Source organism: Glycine max, chromosome 17 (assembly GCF_000004515.6).
Source record: "Glycine max cultivar Williams 82 chromosome 17, Glycine_max_v4.0, whole genome shotgun sequence".
Taxonomy (NCBI): domain Eukaryota; kingdom Viridiplantae; phylum Streptophyta; class Magnoliopsida; order Fabales; family Fabaceae; genus Glycine; species Glycine max.
Genome location: NC_038253.2, coordinates 2,171,019 through 2,191,160, shown reverse-complemented (window position 1 = coordinate 2,191,160; position 20,142 = coordinate 2,171,019). Strand labels below are relative to the sequence as shown.

The following is a 20,142-nucleotide window of genomic DNA, read 5'->3' as shown; positions in this document are numbered from 1 at the left end:
TCAGTATGAATATTTGTACACTGTCAATTGCCTACAACATTTTTATACCATCAGTGTATTATGGCTTCAAGTTCAAATTTCTTTTATTGAGCCTCACGGAAATCCATCACATGCCTTACAATGAAATCACAATGAACTAATGCAAAAATCAAAAATCAAATTGAGTTCTCTTGGTGCATGCAGCATGCAAGAATGCAAATCTAAGGATGGAAAAATGAATGCTCCAAATCACTGTCTTATTGGAAAGAATGTGGGCTTTAAAGATAGAAATGGCTAATCACTTTGCATGGGCTTTCAAGCAGGGAATTGAAGAATATGAACCTTTTCATGGCTAATCACATGACAGCGGTTTTTCCCTTGATACTGAGCAGGGAGAGACAATCTGAAAGGGTCTCAAGGTCAGGACATGGTTTGGGAAGAACAGAATCTGAAAATCCGGAGACATTTGAGCATTCCCAAGGAATGGAAGAAACAGAATTTATAGACAAAGTTACGTTGGAAAGGCATATGTTAGTGAAGGGAGATTCTTGAAGACCAGCAAAGCTTCCAGCAATAGTGATGTTTGTGCCAATCATATCTTGCAAAATAATGTGGTCCAAAAGTGGTAGAGCATTAGGGTCAAATTTATCATCAGGATGAGACCCACAATAACCTGTGGCGGCCATAGCGGTGTATATATTCTCCATTTCTATGTCTGATATGATGATTTCCTTCATATAACCACCTCTGCCCCTCATGGTTCTGAACTCAATGCCACTCTTTGAGTTGTAAAGATGAACATTCTCCACAAGAATATTTGAAATGCCACCAGACATGTCACTGCCAAATGCAATAGTAGAGCCAGAATAAGCCTGCAGATGTACCCTTCTGATGTGTACATTCTCAGTTGGCCTGCCATAGGCAATGCCATATTCGTCCCAGCCACTTTTGAGTGAAATTGCATCATATCCCGTTGCAATGACACAATCCTCTATACAAACATGATCAGAAGAATCTGAAGAAATTAAGTGCACAAGAATTAGCGAAGTGACCATTGGTAACATTTACTATAGGCTATTGAAATTTGGGAGGCAATGTTATTCTCACAAAATTGACCGAATATTAATTCCATAATATGTAACACACCTGGTACTATGCCAATGGTATAAGGAGATTCTTGAGGAGCAGAAATTGAAACATTGTGAATATGTACATTGCTGTGTGACAATACATAACCAAATCCAATATCACTTTTTTGTTTTCAAAGTTGCTATTACTCAAGTGTTTAAAAGAAGCACAGAACATACCTGCAATAAACTGGGTGAATACTATATGCAGGAGCGTTCAAGAATGTAAGATTTGAAACTACCACGCGATTAGATGCCACTAATTCAATCAGATGTGGACGGCTGTAGTTCAGGGAATGGGAACTAAACAATTCCCACCAACCCAATCCCATGCCATCAATGATTCCATTATTACCTAGTAATACCCATTAAGATATGAAATTTCAAGCCATAAACATACCCATCAAAAAGATGGAAATTTGAGGAAGGGTAGGAGGGAAAAGAAAAGATGTTGGGAGTGGGAAAAAAACCTGTTATCACCACATCATGTAACATGTATCCATTAACTAAACTCTGATATCTTCCCCCGGGAACTTCAACTCCTCTGCCATAAGAAGGTAATGGATCAACAACTTCCCAGTGAAATGGATCCTATCAAAGTAAAAAGCCAAGAATAAGAAAAAACACTTGTCAGTAATAGTGACCCCAGACTGGAATATGCTACATGTGCTATCCTCAGTAAAAGAAAAGGCAAAAGGTGAAATACCTGAGATCCAAGAATTACAGCACCTTTTTCCAAGAAAAGTGTGAGATGGCTAGTAAGATTGAAACTTTGAGTCAACCATGTTCCGGGTGGCACATATAACTGAGCACCACCCTTGTCAGCAAATGACTTGAGATAGAAAATGGCATTCTGGAATGCAATAGTGTTCAATGTTTTACCATCCCCAACCGCACCAAACTCCAAGATGGAGACAGTGTGTGGTCTTGGCTTTAGTGCTGGATTAACCTCACATTGTCTACCATCGCTATCACCATTAACTCGAACTTCATTGCTCAACGCCAGCAGCAAGAGCAATGCCACCTGAACAAGTATTTTAGGAAGGGAAATCAAAACATTCATTCTCACAAGACATTCTACAAATACAATAATTATGTCCTGGATAGATTCAAGACAAATAGAGATAAAAGACTCTTCTTCTTCTTCTGTGAACAAATAATTCACTTCCCTTTACTCATAAGCATTTCCGATAGAAATGCACAACTACCTAAGTTAAACAGGAAGTCTGAATGTGAAGAATTTCATAACTAGGACAATAAGTCAATAACCAAAGCAGAAGACTCATCTCCATCAATAACGATGAATGCAATACTATGTGTTAATGAATTGAATAAAATTCAGAAAGACTTAAAACAGAATAGCTGTTGTATATTACATTTGATGATTGAAATGCAAAGTTTACAGGTTTTACAGATCATAAAGATTTCCATTGAAGTCTACCATGGACAGCAACTGCCATTGCCTCTGAAAGGAGCAAGACCAACGGGTCCAAACCCAAATGGAATCAAACACGTACCACAATGGGATACACATATACATTAATTCAAGCATTTAAAATTGAAAACAATCTTTCTTGCCAGTTTATCAATCCAAAAACAATATAAGACAATAAGCTCAAGAATTTCATAACAAATAAGAAGAGAAACATTCAAACATACGTACTAGCATGTTCTTTGGTCAAAACTTCTGACAGCACGGTGCAAGGGATAGAAGAAACAGAGCTAGTGCCAAAGCACCGAGAAAGAACTAAAAATAAATAAATTGCAGGGGCAGAGAGAATATTGAAGGAGAGGAACCAGAAGCAAGGTGAAGCGAAGGACAGGGACAACTTTATGCAAGTTAGTGAATATTATAAGCATAAATCATGTAAATGACAGAAGAGGAGAGGATGAATGGTCCTTTCTTCCATGATATGTACACACGCTTTTATTAATGTGACAAATATATTTTTCATCTTCAGAACGCTAAATTTAGATCATATCATTATAAATAAATAGATAATTGAAACTAAAACTTATTAATAATTATAATCAGTCAAAATAATAATAATAATAAATATAAAATTGCAGAACTGATCTTACATATCTCTAAGTAAGTCTTCAACAGAGTCTCTTGTGAATAAAACAAAAAACAAAAACGTAGTTGAAATAAAAAATGACACCGATTAATCAAATTTTGTAATGAAAACTAATCATCATAAAATTCATATTTAGTTAGCACCTAAAATATGATAATCCAAATTGAGATAACTATATTTAAAATATGGTATAAAATATAATATTTTTCTTAGTAAAAATTCAAAATTTGATTCGTTGTTTTACCATGAATTTTATTTATCAAAATGGGATTTTTTTTTTAACTTTTTTCATGTTGGATTAAGGTTGAAAAACCATTTTTTAAGAAATGAAGTGCATATTTGACAAATATTCATAATATTTTTTCTTTATTGTAACAAGATTTAACAAAATATTTTATATTAAAATTAATTTGAATATAACTATTAATTATATTTAATGATTTTAAATTAATTTTATTATAAGCAATTTTATTTGACAAATGGTGGGTGAGGGGATAAGAAATGGAATGATAATGAAGAAATGTATGTTAATGTATAGAAAGGAGAGTGAACCCTACATCAATCATCAACAATGGTCAAGATGCTAGCCTAATGAAAATGGTAATGATGTGTTAAATTTATAATTATCCTATTATATATCGTTGTAACAATAATGATAATGATAATAGTAACAATAATTACAATGATTGTGACAATCAATAAATATCATGAAGATCGATCGACACACTTGACAATCATGAATAATATTGACCAACAAACAAAAAAATTGATGTCATAATTAATATTGTAGAATGTAATAATTGAAATTTTTTACATATTTAATTTTATTAGGTGAATCTTTTAAAAATTAAGATTTTAATTTGAATTATATAAGGATTTATAACTGTATAGTTATATATTATTATATTCTATTAATAATTTGTATCTGAAATAATTTAAGATATTTTATAACCAAGTTAAATGTTATACTTTTAATTAATGTTTTTATTTTATTAATTTCTTGTAACTAATATAAGTACGAAAATAATATTTATATTTTCTTATTTATTAAAAAATACATTAAAAAAAGTATATTATATTTAATTAAAATCTTAGTAACAAGTGTAAATCTAAGTATATAATCCTCTAAAAAAATCCGAGTATATAATTACTCATTGAATGTAAGGATGGGCACTAAAGTCATCACACACGTGTAGCCGTGTAGGTATAGTCTCAGATGTGAGCCCTTTTGAACGCATGTATGAACACTGAGAGCCAAATATCCTATCAATTGGCAACTGCTGTCATATGGTGTAATTTTGTTTTTTTGTGTGGTAATGATAAAGTTAATGGGAGCCATGTAATCCAAGGATTCTTATAGTTTTTAAGGGACATATAAGCATTCAAGATTTTGCCAAACATTACTTACAGCAATTATTAGCTAAAAACCACATCTTCCATTCGGAGCATTACTTTGCAATTGGATACTTTTTTTTTGTGTTTGACGGTAGCTCTGTGTCCACAGTCCACTATTCAACTAGCTGGCTCTTTCTTGCAAGGTTAATGTTTGGGGGAGCCTAATTGGCTAGCTAGCTGTTTATACTCATTTTCTTTAGGAGAAAAGAGAAGAAATTGGAAGGATTTTAGAAAATTTCAAAAGTCAAAATGCATACCTAAATTGACATTGACATTGCCCAAGTTTTTCTTTTCTAAATATTTAGATTCTACAACAAGAGATGCCCTTTTTTCTTGGTACATATACATACCTACTCATAATTATTCTAGAAGTATAGTGTTCGACAAGGAGCATATATATACAATTTGATTACAAATCTATGTGGTCATTGCAAATGAATCCATCTAACCAATCTTGTCAACCACATTTATTTATCATTGACGAGTCTCAATTTGTAGAAGAGAGCAGGACATACATTTTGCAGCAAGTGCCAAGACAGGGAGGGTGGGGAATAGAAAAGGCCGAAGGTGAGAAGGTCTCATCATGATTTATGGGGCCAATGCAAGACATTCGAATTCTATAGATGCATGGAAGCAGCAGCAAGGTCCCCTAAATCATGTCATTTTCTGTCACTGTTACGTGCACGTGCCGAACCAAAAGACAAACACCACAGACTCAATTATTTGTCCCAAAAGAGACCTCATGCTGTGCCAAGAGTTAAACCTTATTCTGCCCAATGCAATAATAAAGATGATCATGCACCAAGCCAAAGCTGGCAACTACTACTGAAACAAGGCCAGCAACTCGTACATGATCGTACGTGTATATATATATATATATATATATATATATATATAGTCGTATATGTTTTTCGGTATCATATCATATCATATTAGGTACAATGGTTGCTGACCAAATAATTATGGGATCGAATTGAAGAGCCCTAGCTAGTTTCAGATGAAGAAAGAAGAGAGAACAGACAGTGAAAAGGACGAATTGAACTTTACTCCAACCTAATATATACTTACTATACTAATTTTGAAGCAGCTGGTATTTAAGGAAAAGAAAAAGGGGAAAATGGATTATTGATATATAAAATTTTCAAGTGCTAGCTAATAGATCCCGAAGTTTGCTTGAAAATCTAATCATCTTTAGTTAGCTATATATATATATATATATATATATATATATATATATATATATATATATATATATATATTACTTTTGTTAAAAAATAATTAAAGGACCGGTTTTCATTAGTAGATCGCGCTGCTGATCAAGCCTACACAGTTTCTCTTGCATGCTATTTATTGGGCAAAGCATATACAAAAGAATTACCATGCATGTCCAGGTAATCATCATGGTAACACGCAAATAATATCATATGCATGATTAATTAAGTTTTAAAAGTGCCTAGGTGTAAGAAAAAATGAAGTGAAAGGATTTTTATAAAAATACTTTTGTTTAATTCAAAAAGATGGAGAGAGGAGAAAAACTATAAGAGTCAAAATGTTTCTCTTCCTCTCTAACTCTAATGTTTGCTTCCTCGCCCAGGCCCAATATTGGAGGTGAACGAACAGAAAAATGCTTAAGGAAAACCAATAAATTAATTATAAACAGGTTGTTCAAATATGCTAGTTGTATTGTACATATATTAATTAGGTCCTACTAAAAGATCATATAAGAGATGCTTTGGTAGCATTTATTAAATGGATCAGAACATGATGAAAGATAACATATTAATTTTGTTTCGTTTAATACATTTTAAAATTAGAATAAAGATGCTGTAAAAAAAATAGAATAAAGATAGACGTACAATAGACAAAATTACATATTTCACCAAATAAAATAAAAAAGAGTAACGTTAGGTCCACAAAAGTGAGCTGATGAACTGATTTCCTTTGTTGTGGTAACGTATTATGTGGATCAAATTCCACTTTACAAAGAGCCCCTGGACGGAGTTATCTTAGGTAGCCTCGCCATTAACTTGATTAGCATTATTCCCATTAAGGCTTTTTTTGGCCTCCTTATAATAAAAACAAAGCATTATTCTCATTAGAAAAGAAAAAAAAAGTTGTATGCGGTATACCTTAAGGTTATTGGACCACATACGGAGTGATACATTCATACACTATATGTAAGTAAATATTTAGAACTACTCAACCTATGGCTATGGCAATGGCAGGCTCTAGATCTGCCTGATACAGATAGAAATCTAATCCCAAACTGAATGTAAGTCCAAAGTTTATTAAGAGAGAAATATTCTGCCGCTTACATGTAAACAAAAATACAAGATCTGGCCAAAATCTATACAAAGAGTAGACTTGAGAGACCAATGAAACAACTTTTGCTACATGGCCTGCCCTCATATATAGCTTTCAAGCCAAATGTATTCACGATTTTGTTTGATTGATCGAACCCTGCTTCTCACTGAATCGGCCTTTTGCCGATGATTACATACTCCACAAAATTGAGAGAAATTAATGTTGTGGAATCACAAGGCTCTTCCTCTCCACAATATGCACCAAATGATATTGGGCTGTATTGTATACGTGAAGACAATATATACCTACAATTATTTAGATCCATACCCGATACCACTTGACAAGCATTTCCAAATCAGTGAGAAGCAACGAAACATGTTACAGTAGCAATGTATGGCTTAACTATAAATTAAAAAAATGCTTAAATATATTTTTTCCCTTGTAAAAAATTCTAATATTTTATTTACTACAAAGAAGTTGTGCACAAGTATTATATTTATTTTAACTTAAAAGTAGTTTTTAAGTAGAAAAAAAAACTAAGTCAAACATAACTTAATTCTAAATTATTTATGTACCATTGCATGTGTAGCTTTAATAATAATACTAATATTTACCAATAAAAAAGTATTTAAATTTATTTCTTCCACTGTGATATAAAAATAACCAAAATTATAAATTTATATATACATATATTCTTTTTTTATTCATAAAAATTGAATATGATAGCCAGAATTTATAATCGCCTACTCAACTAAATCTCTTAATATTTATGCGTACCTTTTATATGTATATATGTAACTTTTAAAAGAATAAAAATACATAAAAAAATTATAATAATATAAAGTGTTTAAATTGTAAAGTCAATACCAGAAAATTATACGGATCATTGTACTAATATCAATTCAAGAAGACGTCTTTTCTTTTATACCACACAAATAAATAACAAATAGTATTACGAAAAACAAGAAAGATATATCGGATTGTTTTTTTTTTTTTCTAATATAATCTAGGCCGGTTTCTACAGTAAAGAGAAATGTGTTATGTGGTTCACACATAGAGAAGTAAAATCAACTATAGTACTTAAAATATGTTTAATCAGTTAAGAAAAATTTAATGTGAAATAACATTTAAGCCTCCAAACAAAAAGAACCATTTTTAAAAACTCTCCCAAAAGGTGCAGTGGTAAGAGTTTACCCCAATCCTTTTCCCTTTCCCCTCATCGAGATTAGGCATCTTACGGAGTTCTTCATTCACTTCCATGGAGACTTTAGGTTGTCACTGACGGAGCTGAGGGAAGGTTTGGGCGCGTAAAGGAGGAGAGCCCGGGGGAGAGAAGGAGGCGCGCGCAGTGTGTGGAGAGGGTGGGCTATCATTGCGTCGTCAGTGTGCCGTGACGAGGATGAAGATTCACAATTTTTCTTCCCTTTCTTTCAATTAGGTTGCTTGTAATTTGCATTTGTAATGGATTCTTGATGGTTATTTGTAATTTTTAATTGCAATGGATTATCGTGGGATCCGTAAAGTCTAAATTTAATTTTGAATTGATCATGGTCATTATTGGATTTTTTGGTTTGTGGTCATCAGTGTTGTTTTGAATTTTGAATTGATCATGGTCATTATCGGATGATCTCCGGCTCGATGTAGTTCGGCGCGCCTCAGTCGCTGCTTCACCGATGGATGGACCGACCATAATCGGTTTACACATGCCCACAAAACCTCCCTTTTCAGTGTGGGGTAAAATAGAAAAGGCCGGAAAATTGAGGGGGTTTTGGTTTGATTTGATTGTTTTTGTTTTTATTTTTACTGAAAATGTTTTTGGTTGAATTTTTGAAAATATTTTTAGTGAAAATAAAAACAATAAATAATAAAAATAATAAATTCTCATTCGTACTATTTTCGAGTTGAGAACAAAAATCTTATTTGGGGTGGCAATAAATATAATTTTAAATAAATTTAAAAATACAAAAAGATAAAAAATTAAAATATCATGTATTTTTATTTCATAAAAACAGAAAGTAAAAAGTCAAATCAAACATGTTTTTAGAATTTAAATCTTTTCAAAATAAAAATAATTTTTAAAAAATAAAAACAGGAAATGAAAATACAAATCAAACTAAACATATTTTTTTAATATATTATATTATATTAATTCCTACTTTTAAAAATATAAAAAAAATATCCAATCTGAATCGTTGAATTGTTTTACTATATATCTGACCGTGTTTAACTTGTGGTCATCAACGGATTTCTATCAACAATCTTCTTAATCCATTAATCATGTTTGCTTCAAATCATTGTTTAACCCCAACAGACATTCTGTTAATGAGAATCAACTCAGAAAGCATATGAAAAATCCAATATTACGTAATGAAAAAGAATCATATAATTATTCAAGAAGGCTCTATTAATAGTTGTTCAAAACATTACATATAGTCTCAATAATCTCTAGATTTAGCTCCGCACTACTCATCATACGAATCAATTGTTCGCCAGATCTTTAGAATAAGAGTCTTCAGCGTCAGTTATAGGCTTACCACATCGGCGTCGACCTTTCTGCTTTGATTTTGAGCGTTTGAGAAAATCGCCCGCAGCTCGACACACTACAGCGCAGAAACATTGGAAGGGGACAAGTCGATATTGCCACATAACAAAATTTGGTCGCCATCGAGAAACCGTGCACGACTCTTCCACTATTCTGTCTACATTTTCTTTTTGTTGCTATTGTGGTTGTGGTTGTGAGACAGTGGAAATGTGAAATGTGTCGCTGCCTTTTGCCGCGTTATCAAGTGGATCTGGTAATGACCTCGGTGCTCGTGGAAACGGTGTGCTTGTTCACTGGAAGCACCAGGCGCACAACGTCTAGATCTCACGGGTCGCCGCAATCTTTGAGGAGACAAAAGTCAAGTGAAGGTTGAGACAAAGGAAGGGTTCACGTGTTCTAATTCATGCTTTTTGATATATTGAATTTTTAATTTTTGATGTTTGATGAAGTGTCAATTTTTCATTGACTGTGTCCAAATATGACGTGATGGAATTGTATCCATGCAAGACTTTCTGTAAACCACATTCAACATTCATCCAAAATTGATTGTCCATGGTAGAAAGCCCTAATCTAATATATGAAATTAGTATAAGGCGCTTTCTACCATGGGGAAGTCCATCAAATGCTTCACCCGTGGTCCACTAAATAAAGCGGCTACAATACTTTATTTTATAATTGGAAATAAATTTTAAATATAAAATGACTAATATACTCGTATTGTAAAATGTAAAATGACTACTGAGCTCCCATTGTCTCCTTCCTTCCAGTTCAACCATGACCCTCCTTCTTCGATGCATAACCCCACCTTCAATTTTTCTGAACAAATTTTTGATGCATGGGAACAAAACACAAAACGCCATTTTATTTATCTGGTAACAACAAACTTATCAAAAGAAAGCATATCAATTGGGTTCGACATGTTGTTGTCAACGGGAAGAGAATTTTTGGGTTATGAAAAATTCAGTTGCCCGAGGAACATTTAACGGAGCTACAATTTTCCAAAAAAGTTGTGAAAGCCTTACCTGGTTCCAAATCTCGATTCCGCTCTACTACTTGACCACTCCTACTCAATTAGTGTAAACAAATTTTTCAAGAGATCAATTATTTTAAAAAAAATGAATTTGGCATTAACATAAACCAAATCGTGTGAATTCATAAACCTATTTTTCTGGACAACTTCGTTCCTGGTTTGTGCTTTTGTTGATTTTTGTTATTATCAAAGTTGGAGGTTTGCCGTTATCATCCGACGCTGAGTCTCGCCTCCATGGTAGCAGTGCTCATGTTTGGCCATGAAGGAGGAAGCACGATGGAGGGTTTTCACCTTTTCGGAGGCGAGGACAACAACGGCTACAGAGGAGTTGAATGTGGCGAAAAGGGAAAAGGAGGTCGATAGAAAGAAGGCCCAATTGGGGAAGTCCAACCACGGTGGTGCCACCAAGGCAGAGGGGGACGACAATTCGATTGTTGAGGATGAAGGGTGTTTCAGACTTTTTGTTGTTGTAATTATTTTTTAATTAAATAAATTAAACCATACAAAATAATAAAAAAATAAAATTTGACAAATCTCAACCGTTGTCTTTTTTAAAAGGCAAAATTGTAAATGTGATCCTCGTGCAATGTTGGTTCTCATGTCACAATGGGACGTTCACCGTTAATAAGTAATGTTGACGGCCACATGACACGTTTTTATTGGATGATGATTGTCAAATATCATGTTATAATTGGATGTCAACTCCATGAAAGAAGAACCTATACATGACCGTCAACATAATCACTTGTTAACGATTAACATTTAATTGTGTGGCCTGAAGGACAACATTGCACGATTTTATAAAATAGGATGACCAAATTCGTGAAATAAATTACTGGAGAATCAAATCCGAAACTAGAAATAAATAGAAGGACAAAAATGCAACTTTGCCTTTTTAAAATTACATCTAACGGTTCTAAAATAGTGTAGCATTCGTGAACCATTTGAAAAACTTGTAAAAAATTGTGTGAACCATTCATTTATCTAACCCATGGGTACACGGTAGAAAGTGCCTTAGTATAAAGTATAAACCCTAGTAATCGTTTTTCTCGGAGTTAGACAGAGAGGGTTCCCTTTCCAGTGACAGGCAATAGCTGCAAGCAACTCAATCTCAGAGCTTAAGCAATGGCGGCGAAGAAGCATGACGCCGGAGACACCAAAAAGAGAAAGCGACTCAATACTGAAACTCACGAAGCTCCCAAGGCTTCGAAGCTCGTTGCCTCAAAGAAGCACAAACCAGACTCCGTTGCTAAAGACAACAAGAACAAGAAGACGGCTCCTCTTACCGGCCGAGAACGTCGTCTTCATTCCAAGGTTTCTCTTCCTTAATAATTAGAATATCTACGATTTCGCTTTGGATCGTTCCAGGATTTTCGCAATTTCTTTTTTGTTTTATGCCAATTAATTAATTGTTGAGGCATTTGGAGATTATTTGTTTTTATTGATTAGATGAGATTATGATTGTTTTGTATCAGGAACTAGCAGATGCTAGAAAAAAGAAGAGAAAGCGACATTTCACTCTTGAGCAAGTGAGACATATTATTATTTTTTTTTATTGTTTGTTCTTCCATCAGTTGAATTGAGTGCTGTAACCTTGATGGCTGGGAATTCACCAGGTGGTATTTAATTTTAATTTAATTCTGAATAGGAGCTTGCACGTCTATGGGAAAAGATGAGACGTCATGAGATTGCTAAAGAGGACAGAGCTAAGTATGTTCCTACAACAAGACATTAAGGGCTGATATTTCTTTGTTTATGGCATGCTAATCCTTTTTCTTTTTCGTTTAATTCTTTATACTATGTCTTACTTGGAACTTTTATATAATTCAAGGCTAGTGACTGAAGCTTTGCAAAAGATGAAGGGGAAGATTCCAGAGATTGCGGGCTCTCACATCTCATCTCGGATTCTTCAGGTATGTTTGTTGGTATCCCGTTTTTTTTTGTTCCATTTCAGTTTCACATGCTTTTAGAGGAACTTGCATTTTACATCTTTCGCTTTCTTTTTGTTTTAACTGATAGACATGTGTCAAGCATTGTTCACAAGCTGAAAGAGATGCAGTATTTGAAGAGCTTCAGCCACATTTTCTAACTCTAGCATATAGTGCATATGCTGTTCACTTAGTGAAGAAGATGCTCGACAACGGTAATGGTCTACTTGAAAATTGAAATATACGTTGTTATTTGTCAGTGTCACCTTTTTTTCTAATTGGTCATTCTCCATTTTCAGCTTCCAAGAAACAACTAGCAGGCTTTATCTCCACTCTCCATGGTCATGTTGCTCCTCTTCTTCGCCATATGGTTGGATCAGTTGGTATGTAACTTAGGTTTGGGTAGTATGTTGCTTGTGGTTGTTCATGGTTTGCTTCATATATGGTTCAAAGTTTTTAATGGCTCACTAGAGGAAAGCTTGCCACTTTTTCTTTTGAAGTATCTAGCTGCTTATTGACATTAAGTTTATTTTGGATCTGGATTGTGTAGAGGGGGCAATAGTAGTTTTCTTCTCATTAAATCTGTGGATTTTCATGCTCTGATATATGAAATTGTTCAATGTTAACAATTTGAATTTGAGTGTTCAGCTTTTAGCCAAAGTCAACTTCCCTACAATAAGTTTTGTGTATCTACATGTTATGCAGTTGTTGAGCATGCTTATGAGTTAGCAAATGCTGCACAGAAGCAAGAACTGCTTTCGGAATTATACTCTACGGAACTTCGGTTGTTTAAGGATCTAGTCTCATTGAAAGAGAGCAGGTAAAGACTCAGTTGTTAGGAATTACTTTTTAGCATCTTGGATGATGTTGGTAATCTACAATTCTACATCATTATAAGCTGTTACATATTTAAAATAATTTAAAAAATAATTACTGGAATCTGAAATATGTAACTGTTCTCAATTCTCATGGAGGGAGAGTGCAAAATGACACATCCACTCTCTGCAAAAGTTACATAGGAAGAAAAGATGAAACTTCTGTTCTAACTTTTTTTTAAAATTTCTTTGAGACCTGTTTGAATTCCTTTTGGGGATTTTTTTGGAGGGCCCAGGGGTTATAGAAATTGGGAAGCAAAATTTATGCAATATAAAGTTAATTAGTTTTTGACTATTTGCTTGATATACCACTACATTATATGTGAGTACACTGGAGATTTTGAAATAAGTTAAATTTGAAATACATTACTTAGGAAACATAGTACATTAGTTCTTTGAAGTCAACTTCCATTTAGATACTTGTAGATGAGTAATCACCTGATAGTAATTTGTATTGATAATTTTATTCTATGAATCTGGTAATGTATAGAGCAGTGTCAAGGACAATTTCTGCTTATAATAGTAGCCCCTTTCCCTCCATGAATTAATGTTACTTAATTTCTTATTTTTACTGATCTTAAGTGGATGTGTAAGACATTCAATATGGTGATTTATTTTTTTTTCTTGCTGGAGTTTTTTCCTTAGCTTTTTATTGCATGTCAGATTATTAGATGTGATGTCCAAGTTGGGTCTACAGAAAGGTTCAGTTCTGCGACATATGGCATCAGTGATTCAGCCAATTTTAGAGAAAGGGATAGTTGACCACTCTATTTTACACAGAGTCTTACTTGAATATTTTAGCATTGCTGATAAGGTACTTCTCTCCCATTTCCCCAATATTTCTTCATGCCTTTTATTACAGCAACAAATTTCACAATGTTCTGTTATCTAAATTAAGTTTTTTTAAAAGTCATCTGTCACAGATATAATCCAACAGTTATCAAGTCCACTCATTGTTAGAATGATTGGTACGAGGGATGGAGCTAAAATTGGAATTCTTTGTGTAAAATATGGGAATGCCAAGGTGTGTCTATCAATTTCTTTCTTACCAATAGAAATGTTTAGAGTACTCATGATGACTGAATGCAACATATGATTTTTTCTTCTTCACATTCCATTCTTAGGAAAGGAAGAAGATTATCAAAGGATTGAAGGGGCACATAGACAAAACAGCTTATCATCAATATGGGTGCATGGTAAGTAATTTGACTCTGTGGGGATATGTTTTTGGTTGCCCATCATATGTAAGGTTTAGTTATGCCTTACACTTATCAAAGTTTATTATTCATGTTGATGCCTCCTCTCCCTGGCCACAAATAAAAAAGATCAAAATGGACACAATAAATTTGGCCTGGTGAACCAAGGTCGAAATTGACACAATAAATTTGAAAATAGCTGTGAATCAAATTTGGACCCAGGTCATTTGACGGGGATTTGTTATTACAAAACATCTAGGGGGTAAGAAAGGCTTACGTGCTTGGTTAACATATTGTTTTGGGTTCTAAAATTTAGAACCAGAATTCTCTCAAACAATGGAGGCTAGCTCCTTGAAAAATTAATAACTACCAAAATCCACCAGCCGAACAGGTGAACACACAGAAAAGTAAATGAAAGGAAACATTCCTGTGGGATTATGCAGAAAGGACAAACACCACCCAATTAGCAAAACCACATTCTAAATAATTGCATACCTCCCCTCTCTCCCCACCCTACTCTGGAAACAGTTTGTACGCTGCTCAAGAAATATTCCAGAAATGCCTCTGCTATTCTTCTCCTGCCAGATGTCCAGTACCAAGTACCGACATTTCCACAACTAACTTGTCATATGGCTGTACCTTGTTTGTTAAATTACCCCTCTCTGCTTGTTTGAGTTCACCATCCTCCTTGATTCTTGGCCTTCTAGTATCTCATTTATATGCCCATACTGTTCCTTGGGTCATTGGCAAGTGTATTGACTCAATAGTTTCATCTCGTATGTAGTTGCTACCTGTGACTCTTAATTTTCTACTTGTTTTAGAATGACATATTTCCAACTTTAAAAGAAGCAATAACTCCCTTATCAGTGAAAAAGCATCATGTCATTGCCCCTAACTTCTAGTTTCTATAAGTTACCTTTCAGATTTTAGTATGAACACTCAGATTGTGATTAAATTTTCAGGTGCTGGTTTGCATCCTTTCAGTTGTTGACGACACCAAACTGATAACAAAGGTTTGTTTGGTTTTGTTTTTATTCTGATTTTCCCATAAATAATCCTTATTTCTACATAACCAAATTTTTGTTTCATATTAAACATTAAAGCATTCATGTTGCAGGTTATCATTCGTGAGCTTCAGTCAATTTTAAAGGAGCTTGTTCTAGATAAGGTTCCTCCTTCCATACTTTACATATGAATATATGATGTTTACAAGCATTGTAAATGAGAAATCAATATAGTTTTCTTCAATTAAATAAATATTTTCTTAGAAATCCTTATATGAATTTGAGCAGTTAGTATTTTTTGCAAATTTTTTTCAACCATTTGAACCCAGCCAATATAGAAAGATCGTTTGTTTTATATTCTTATGATGTGTTTATTACATTTTCTGGCTGTAAGTTTCTAAGTTCTGTTGTTTACTTCTGAATTTTACAGAATGGAAGGCGTCCCTTACTCCAATTACTACATCCTAATAGTTCACGTTATTTCAGTCCTGATGATCTTGCTTCTCTGAATTTATCTATACCTTCTCTGTCTCTCAAGGTTACTTTTGAATCTACCTTTTCTGTTTTTTGGTACTTTGAAGCAGCTATATTAGTCACACTCTTCACTTGATTGCTATCAGGATCAGTCAGAAGCAAGCTCTCTGACAGAAACTTCGAAGGTTTCACTTGGTGACAAGGAATCCAAGGATGACATAGAGTTGGCATTGAACGAAGTTAATAAAGATAAAACTTCTGTGGATGATTCTGACTTAGCTGAGAGTGGGAAAAAAGACCCATTTGTCAGAAGGCAGGAGCTGTTGATCAAGAGTGGGCTTGCAGATGTGGGTTGCTTTAGCTTTTCTTCTAATAATTTATGTTTTTTCATGTTTCACTAGTGTTTTATACTGATTTTTGTCTGCCTCCTTTCCTTAATCTTTTATTCCTGATTTCATTCTGAAAAAAGAAAATTTCTTTACACATTTTCTGCTGAATTTTGAGGGGGAGATTTAGAGAGAGAAAACAATCTGTTAGAGAGAATTTAGACAATGAAAAGCTTCCTTATTCAAGAGAGAATGTAATGTATTGGTTCTGCATATCATCCAAACAATAGACTTTTCATAGATTTATTGGAGACTATTTCCTTGGCTAATATTGAGTGCAAGTGTGCAACTCCCTACACGCTAATTCCCTTGAGTACTAAATGTATTGTCATGTGATACATGAATGCATTAGTTCCAACAATTTCTTATAGTGTTCACATAATCATATTACCTCTGATCATTTGTAAGTGTCTGTTTTTCAGGAATTTTTTAATTTTAAGACAATATTAACTTTTATTTTGTCAATTATACCCTTCAGCTAATTTTTAATTATGTTACACATTTATCATGAAATTAAAGAGGAAGAGAAATGAAGAATAATAAATAATAGAGAAATCAATCAATGAGATAGATATGTGGTAGGAAATCTAATAATAATTTTAACAAAAATTAGAACATTAAGTGTATTTCTTAACCCCCATGTAGCAGCCTTAAAAGATACTTAAAAAAGGAACTTTAGGTAGTACTGATTTTGATGATATGCAAATCTGGGGCCAGGTCAATTACTTGAGAATTATGAAGTTGTGCTGAAAATGCTGTTTGATTGTAACTTGTTATGCAGAGTCTTCTTGATATATGTATTGAGAGCGTGGGAGAACTGATTCAGTCAAATTTTGGCAAAGAGGTCTTATATGAGGTAATAAAGATGATATTGATATTATAATTTCACAGGTTCTTTAAATTTGTCACCGAGCATTGCAGTTTTGGTAACTTCAATTGCACAAGCAGGTTGCAACAGGGGGTTCTGAGGGCATAATGCACCCAGCTTTAGGTGATAAGATAAATTCCCTCCACAATGCAGTAGCTTCTCTTGCAGCAATGCCTAAATCAGAAGATTCACAAGAGGAGCATGTCCTTGAAAATTTCCATTCAAGTCGCACCATTAGAAAACTGATTTTGGATTGCCCCAACTTTGCTTCCACCTTATGGGAAAAAGCTTTAAAAGGGAAAAGTGAGTTATGGGTGCATGGCCACAGGTAGGTTTCATTTACTCTTTAAGATTATTCTCCAATTCAAGCAGGTTGCAAAGGACTGATTTTCTTACGTATTCATTTTTGTCTTCTCAATATGATTGCAGCTGTAAGGTTATTTCTGCATTTTTGGAATCACCAGACCCGACTGTACAAAAACTTGTTAAAAAAGAGCTACAGCCTTTAATTGACAATGGAATTCTCAAAAACCCAAAGCCTAAAGAACAAGCAAACCAATAATTGTCGTGTATGGAGAAGGAAACTATATCTCAAATGGACAGGTTTGCTCCACGATATCAGTAGCCAAGTTATGACATGGAGGCAGTAGCGAAGCTTCATTTCTGAGTTAAAAGGCACAAACTAAATTTGATGAGAAAGCTGCTGTCGTAATTTTGACAACCAGAAGAAACAATGACATTACTTGATGTAATGATCTACTTTTGCATATTTTCAAAATGCAGCAATTTTGCAACACAGGGAGTGTTACCGGTCTATTGTAACATGTATGCGTTTACGTTCTTATTGTGTTCAGCTGTTTAATTTGATTTTTCAAGCTATGTTGGCCGTTATTTTTAATTAATCAATGCATTTTTTACTCTTGGAGATTCTAAATGAGTCGCATATATTATGACAATTTCATAATGAAATGCAATTAATCCTTTAAAGAAGCGAGAATCTGCCAATCACATTGCATTAAAAAAATGTTTCTAGCTAACATTTTGATGGGACAAAAGTGAATTTGCTGGCAAACAAATTCCTTGATTTGACATCAAAAACTGGGGAGGCATGCAACGCTCCTCCCTTTTCGTTGTGAAGCATACTATTTCTCTGCAAGTACCAAAATGTTGAAGAATTCTTGTAAATATTGCTCCTTAGATGAGGGTAGCCTTGGTACAAGTAATCCGATGGGTTGAAAACTGGGGTTTCTTTCTCGAATCTATGCATTGACTTGCTTCTATGTAGAAAGCCAGCCGAATCATAGGGTGGAGATTCTTTCCTTGACATTGAATTTGTTCGCAAACAGTTCTCTATCACCTTAGCCTCGTCCATGAATCTTTCTCTCATGTCCCTAATATTTCTCCAAAGTTTAAAAGATCTTGATCTGGTGATCATATTCCATGCCTTGAAAACTGACCCACTTGAATTGCCAGGGACATTGCTCGATGTATATGGTATTCTTTTGCACTCGAAGCAAAAATGCTTACATCTCTCCAAGTCAAAGGCTTTTCTCTTTGCTGCATTAGATAGACATGCATATGCCTGCAAGAAAACCAGGGATAAGGAATGAGATTGTATTCCACTTTACTCATAATTGGGTGGAAGAATTTATGGTATATGCCTACATGGGGGGTTGATAACACACCTTCAAAATTTAGAATCACCAGAGAATAAATGTTCATTGATTCATTGCTATATTACTTGCAGGCCAAGTGGGTAACCAATAAAAAGAAGAAAAAAAAAACATAATAAAAATACCTCAGAAACGAGCTTGAAAGCAATTTCAGCATTGGGATGCTTATTCTTATCTGGGTGAACTTGTAAGGCTACAGAAGAAAAAAGAAAGACAAGTTGCTCATTATTCAGGAAAAAGAGAGAGAATGCAGATTTCACATAGCCATAAAACCAGTTAAACCTACCCAGTTTATGGTACCTCTTGCGAATGGCATTCACCCCTGCATTTTCTTCCACCTATGAGAACCCAATATGGAGAAACTTTGCATCATAAAAAGTAACCCATGTATGGTTTTCTTCAACAAGAAAGGTTAAAGAACTTACTCCAAGAATGCAATACCAGTCAATGAAAGGTTTTGAGAGAAGTGTATGATGAACACAGAGCACAGAACGCGTGGAAATGGAGCAAATCTCTAATACCAACTTGGTCTTGGAGTCTGATTCTTTTCCCATTCTCCCCATTTGAGAGTGATAAGATTGCGCCAATATTGGAAGTGAAGGACAAAACGCGAATAGAGCAATAGTGAAGGAGGTTTCCTTTTGTTGGTTTTGGGAGGGGCAGTAATAATAAACAGAGATGTAGCGGTTAAGAAAAAATAGCAACCTTTGCGGAGGAGATTTTTCACACTGGATTAGTTGGTATATGGAGGGGTTAACGTTAATCTCTCCAAATGACACTCATTGAGAATTATTAGGGAGGGACATTTCGCCCTTACATTTTTCTTTTCTTTTCATGTTTAAAGTTAAATTTAAATTCAACTAAAAAGTAATAATAACCTTCTTTAATGTGATGATATTACATTACTTCAATATTAGTTAGATTAACTAAGTTGTGGTTGCCATTCTCTACCGCCTCTTATTATTTGTTGCAACATTCAACAACCAGTAAGTAGTAACATATTGTTGGGCTGAAAATAGAACCTCATAAACAACTGCGACGGTTGTAGAAGTTCATAGGTTGTTCTCCAAAGAATTTTGTAAGAATGATTAAATCTAAGATATTGAATCAAATGTGTAATATGATTAAGCCATTTACCAGTTCCTCTGGCCACTTTTAATGATTTCGCTTTCGGAATCTATTTCAAGTATTGTTTTATTTTGTGAAGTTTGTGAGGGTATTGTGGAAAATTAGAAAATCAAAAAACATTTATGAAAGGAAGCACCCTCCGTTTTTCATACTTG

General features: G+C 34.1%; 3 protein-coding genes across 4 annotated transcripts; 1 reads left to right on the top strand and 2 right to left on the bottom strand.

Annotated features, from left to right (window-relative positions):
- Positions 1-35: 35 nt before the first annotated feature.
- Positions 36-3,006, bottom strand: LOC100802343 (probable polygalacturonase). Its single transcript, XM_003550498.4, has 6 exons — positions 2,770-3,006; positions 1,813-2,130; positions 1,577-1,697; positions 1,287-1,461; positions 1,126-1,196; positions 36-994 (listed from the first exon to the last, which is right to left on the bottom strand). Exons 1-6 carry the CDS (start codon positions 2,773-2,775, stop codon positions 336-338), a joined length of 1,350 nt encoding a protein of 449 aa, XP_003550546.2. The 5' UTR covers positions 2,776-3,006; the 3' UTR covers positions 36-335.
- An 8,400-nt stretch (positions 3,007-11,406) lies between these two features.
- Positions 11,407-18,028, top strand: LOC100780739 (pumilio homolog 24). The gene is made up of 17 exons (XM_003550391.5): positions 11,407-11,769; positions 11,931-11,984; positions 12,104-12,165; positions 12,287-12,368; positions 12,475-12,598; positions 12,683-12,766; positions 13,089-13,203; positions 13,922-14,072; positions 14,169-14,282; positions 14,383-14,454; positions 15,417-15,467; positions 15,572-15,622; positions 15,889-15,996; positions 16,079-16,279; positions 17,100-17,174; positions 17,267-17,514; positions 17,616-18,028. The coding sequence occupies exons 1-17, from the start codon at positions 11,581-11,583 to the stop codon at positions 17,746-17,748; spliced, it is 1,914 nt and encodes a 637-aa protein (XP_003550439.1). The 5' UTR covers positions 11,407-11,580; the 3' UTR covers positions 17,749-18,028.
- Positions 18,029-18,035: 7 nt separating this feature from the next.
- Positions 18,036-19,933, bottom strand: LOC100801809 (uncharacterized). Of its 2 annotated transcripts, XM_003550497.5 has the most exons (4): positions 19,285-19,927; positions 19,146-19,197; positions 18,985-19,052; positions 18,036-18,768 (listed from the first exon to the last, which is right to left on the bottom strand). In XM_003550497.5, exons 1-4 carry the CDS (start codon positions 19,420-19,422, stop codon positions 18,220-18,222), a joined length of 807 nt encoding a protein of 268 aa, XP_003550545.1. In that variant the 5' UTR covers positions 19,423-19,927; the 3' UTR covers positions 18,036-18,219. The 2 variants fall into 2 exon arrangements, with proteins under 2 accessions (XP_003550545.1, XP_040867222.1); XM_041011288.1 differs by having other exon boundaries at positions 18,985-19,197; positions 19,285-19,933.
- Between the last annotated feature and the right edge of the window lie 209 nt (positions 19,934-20,142).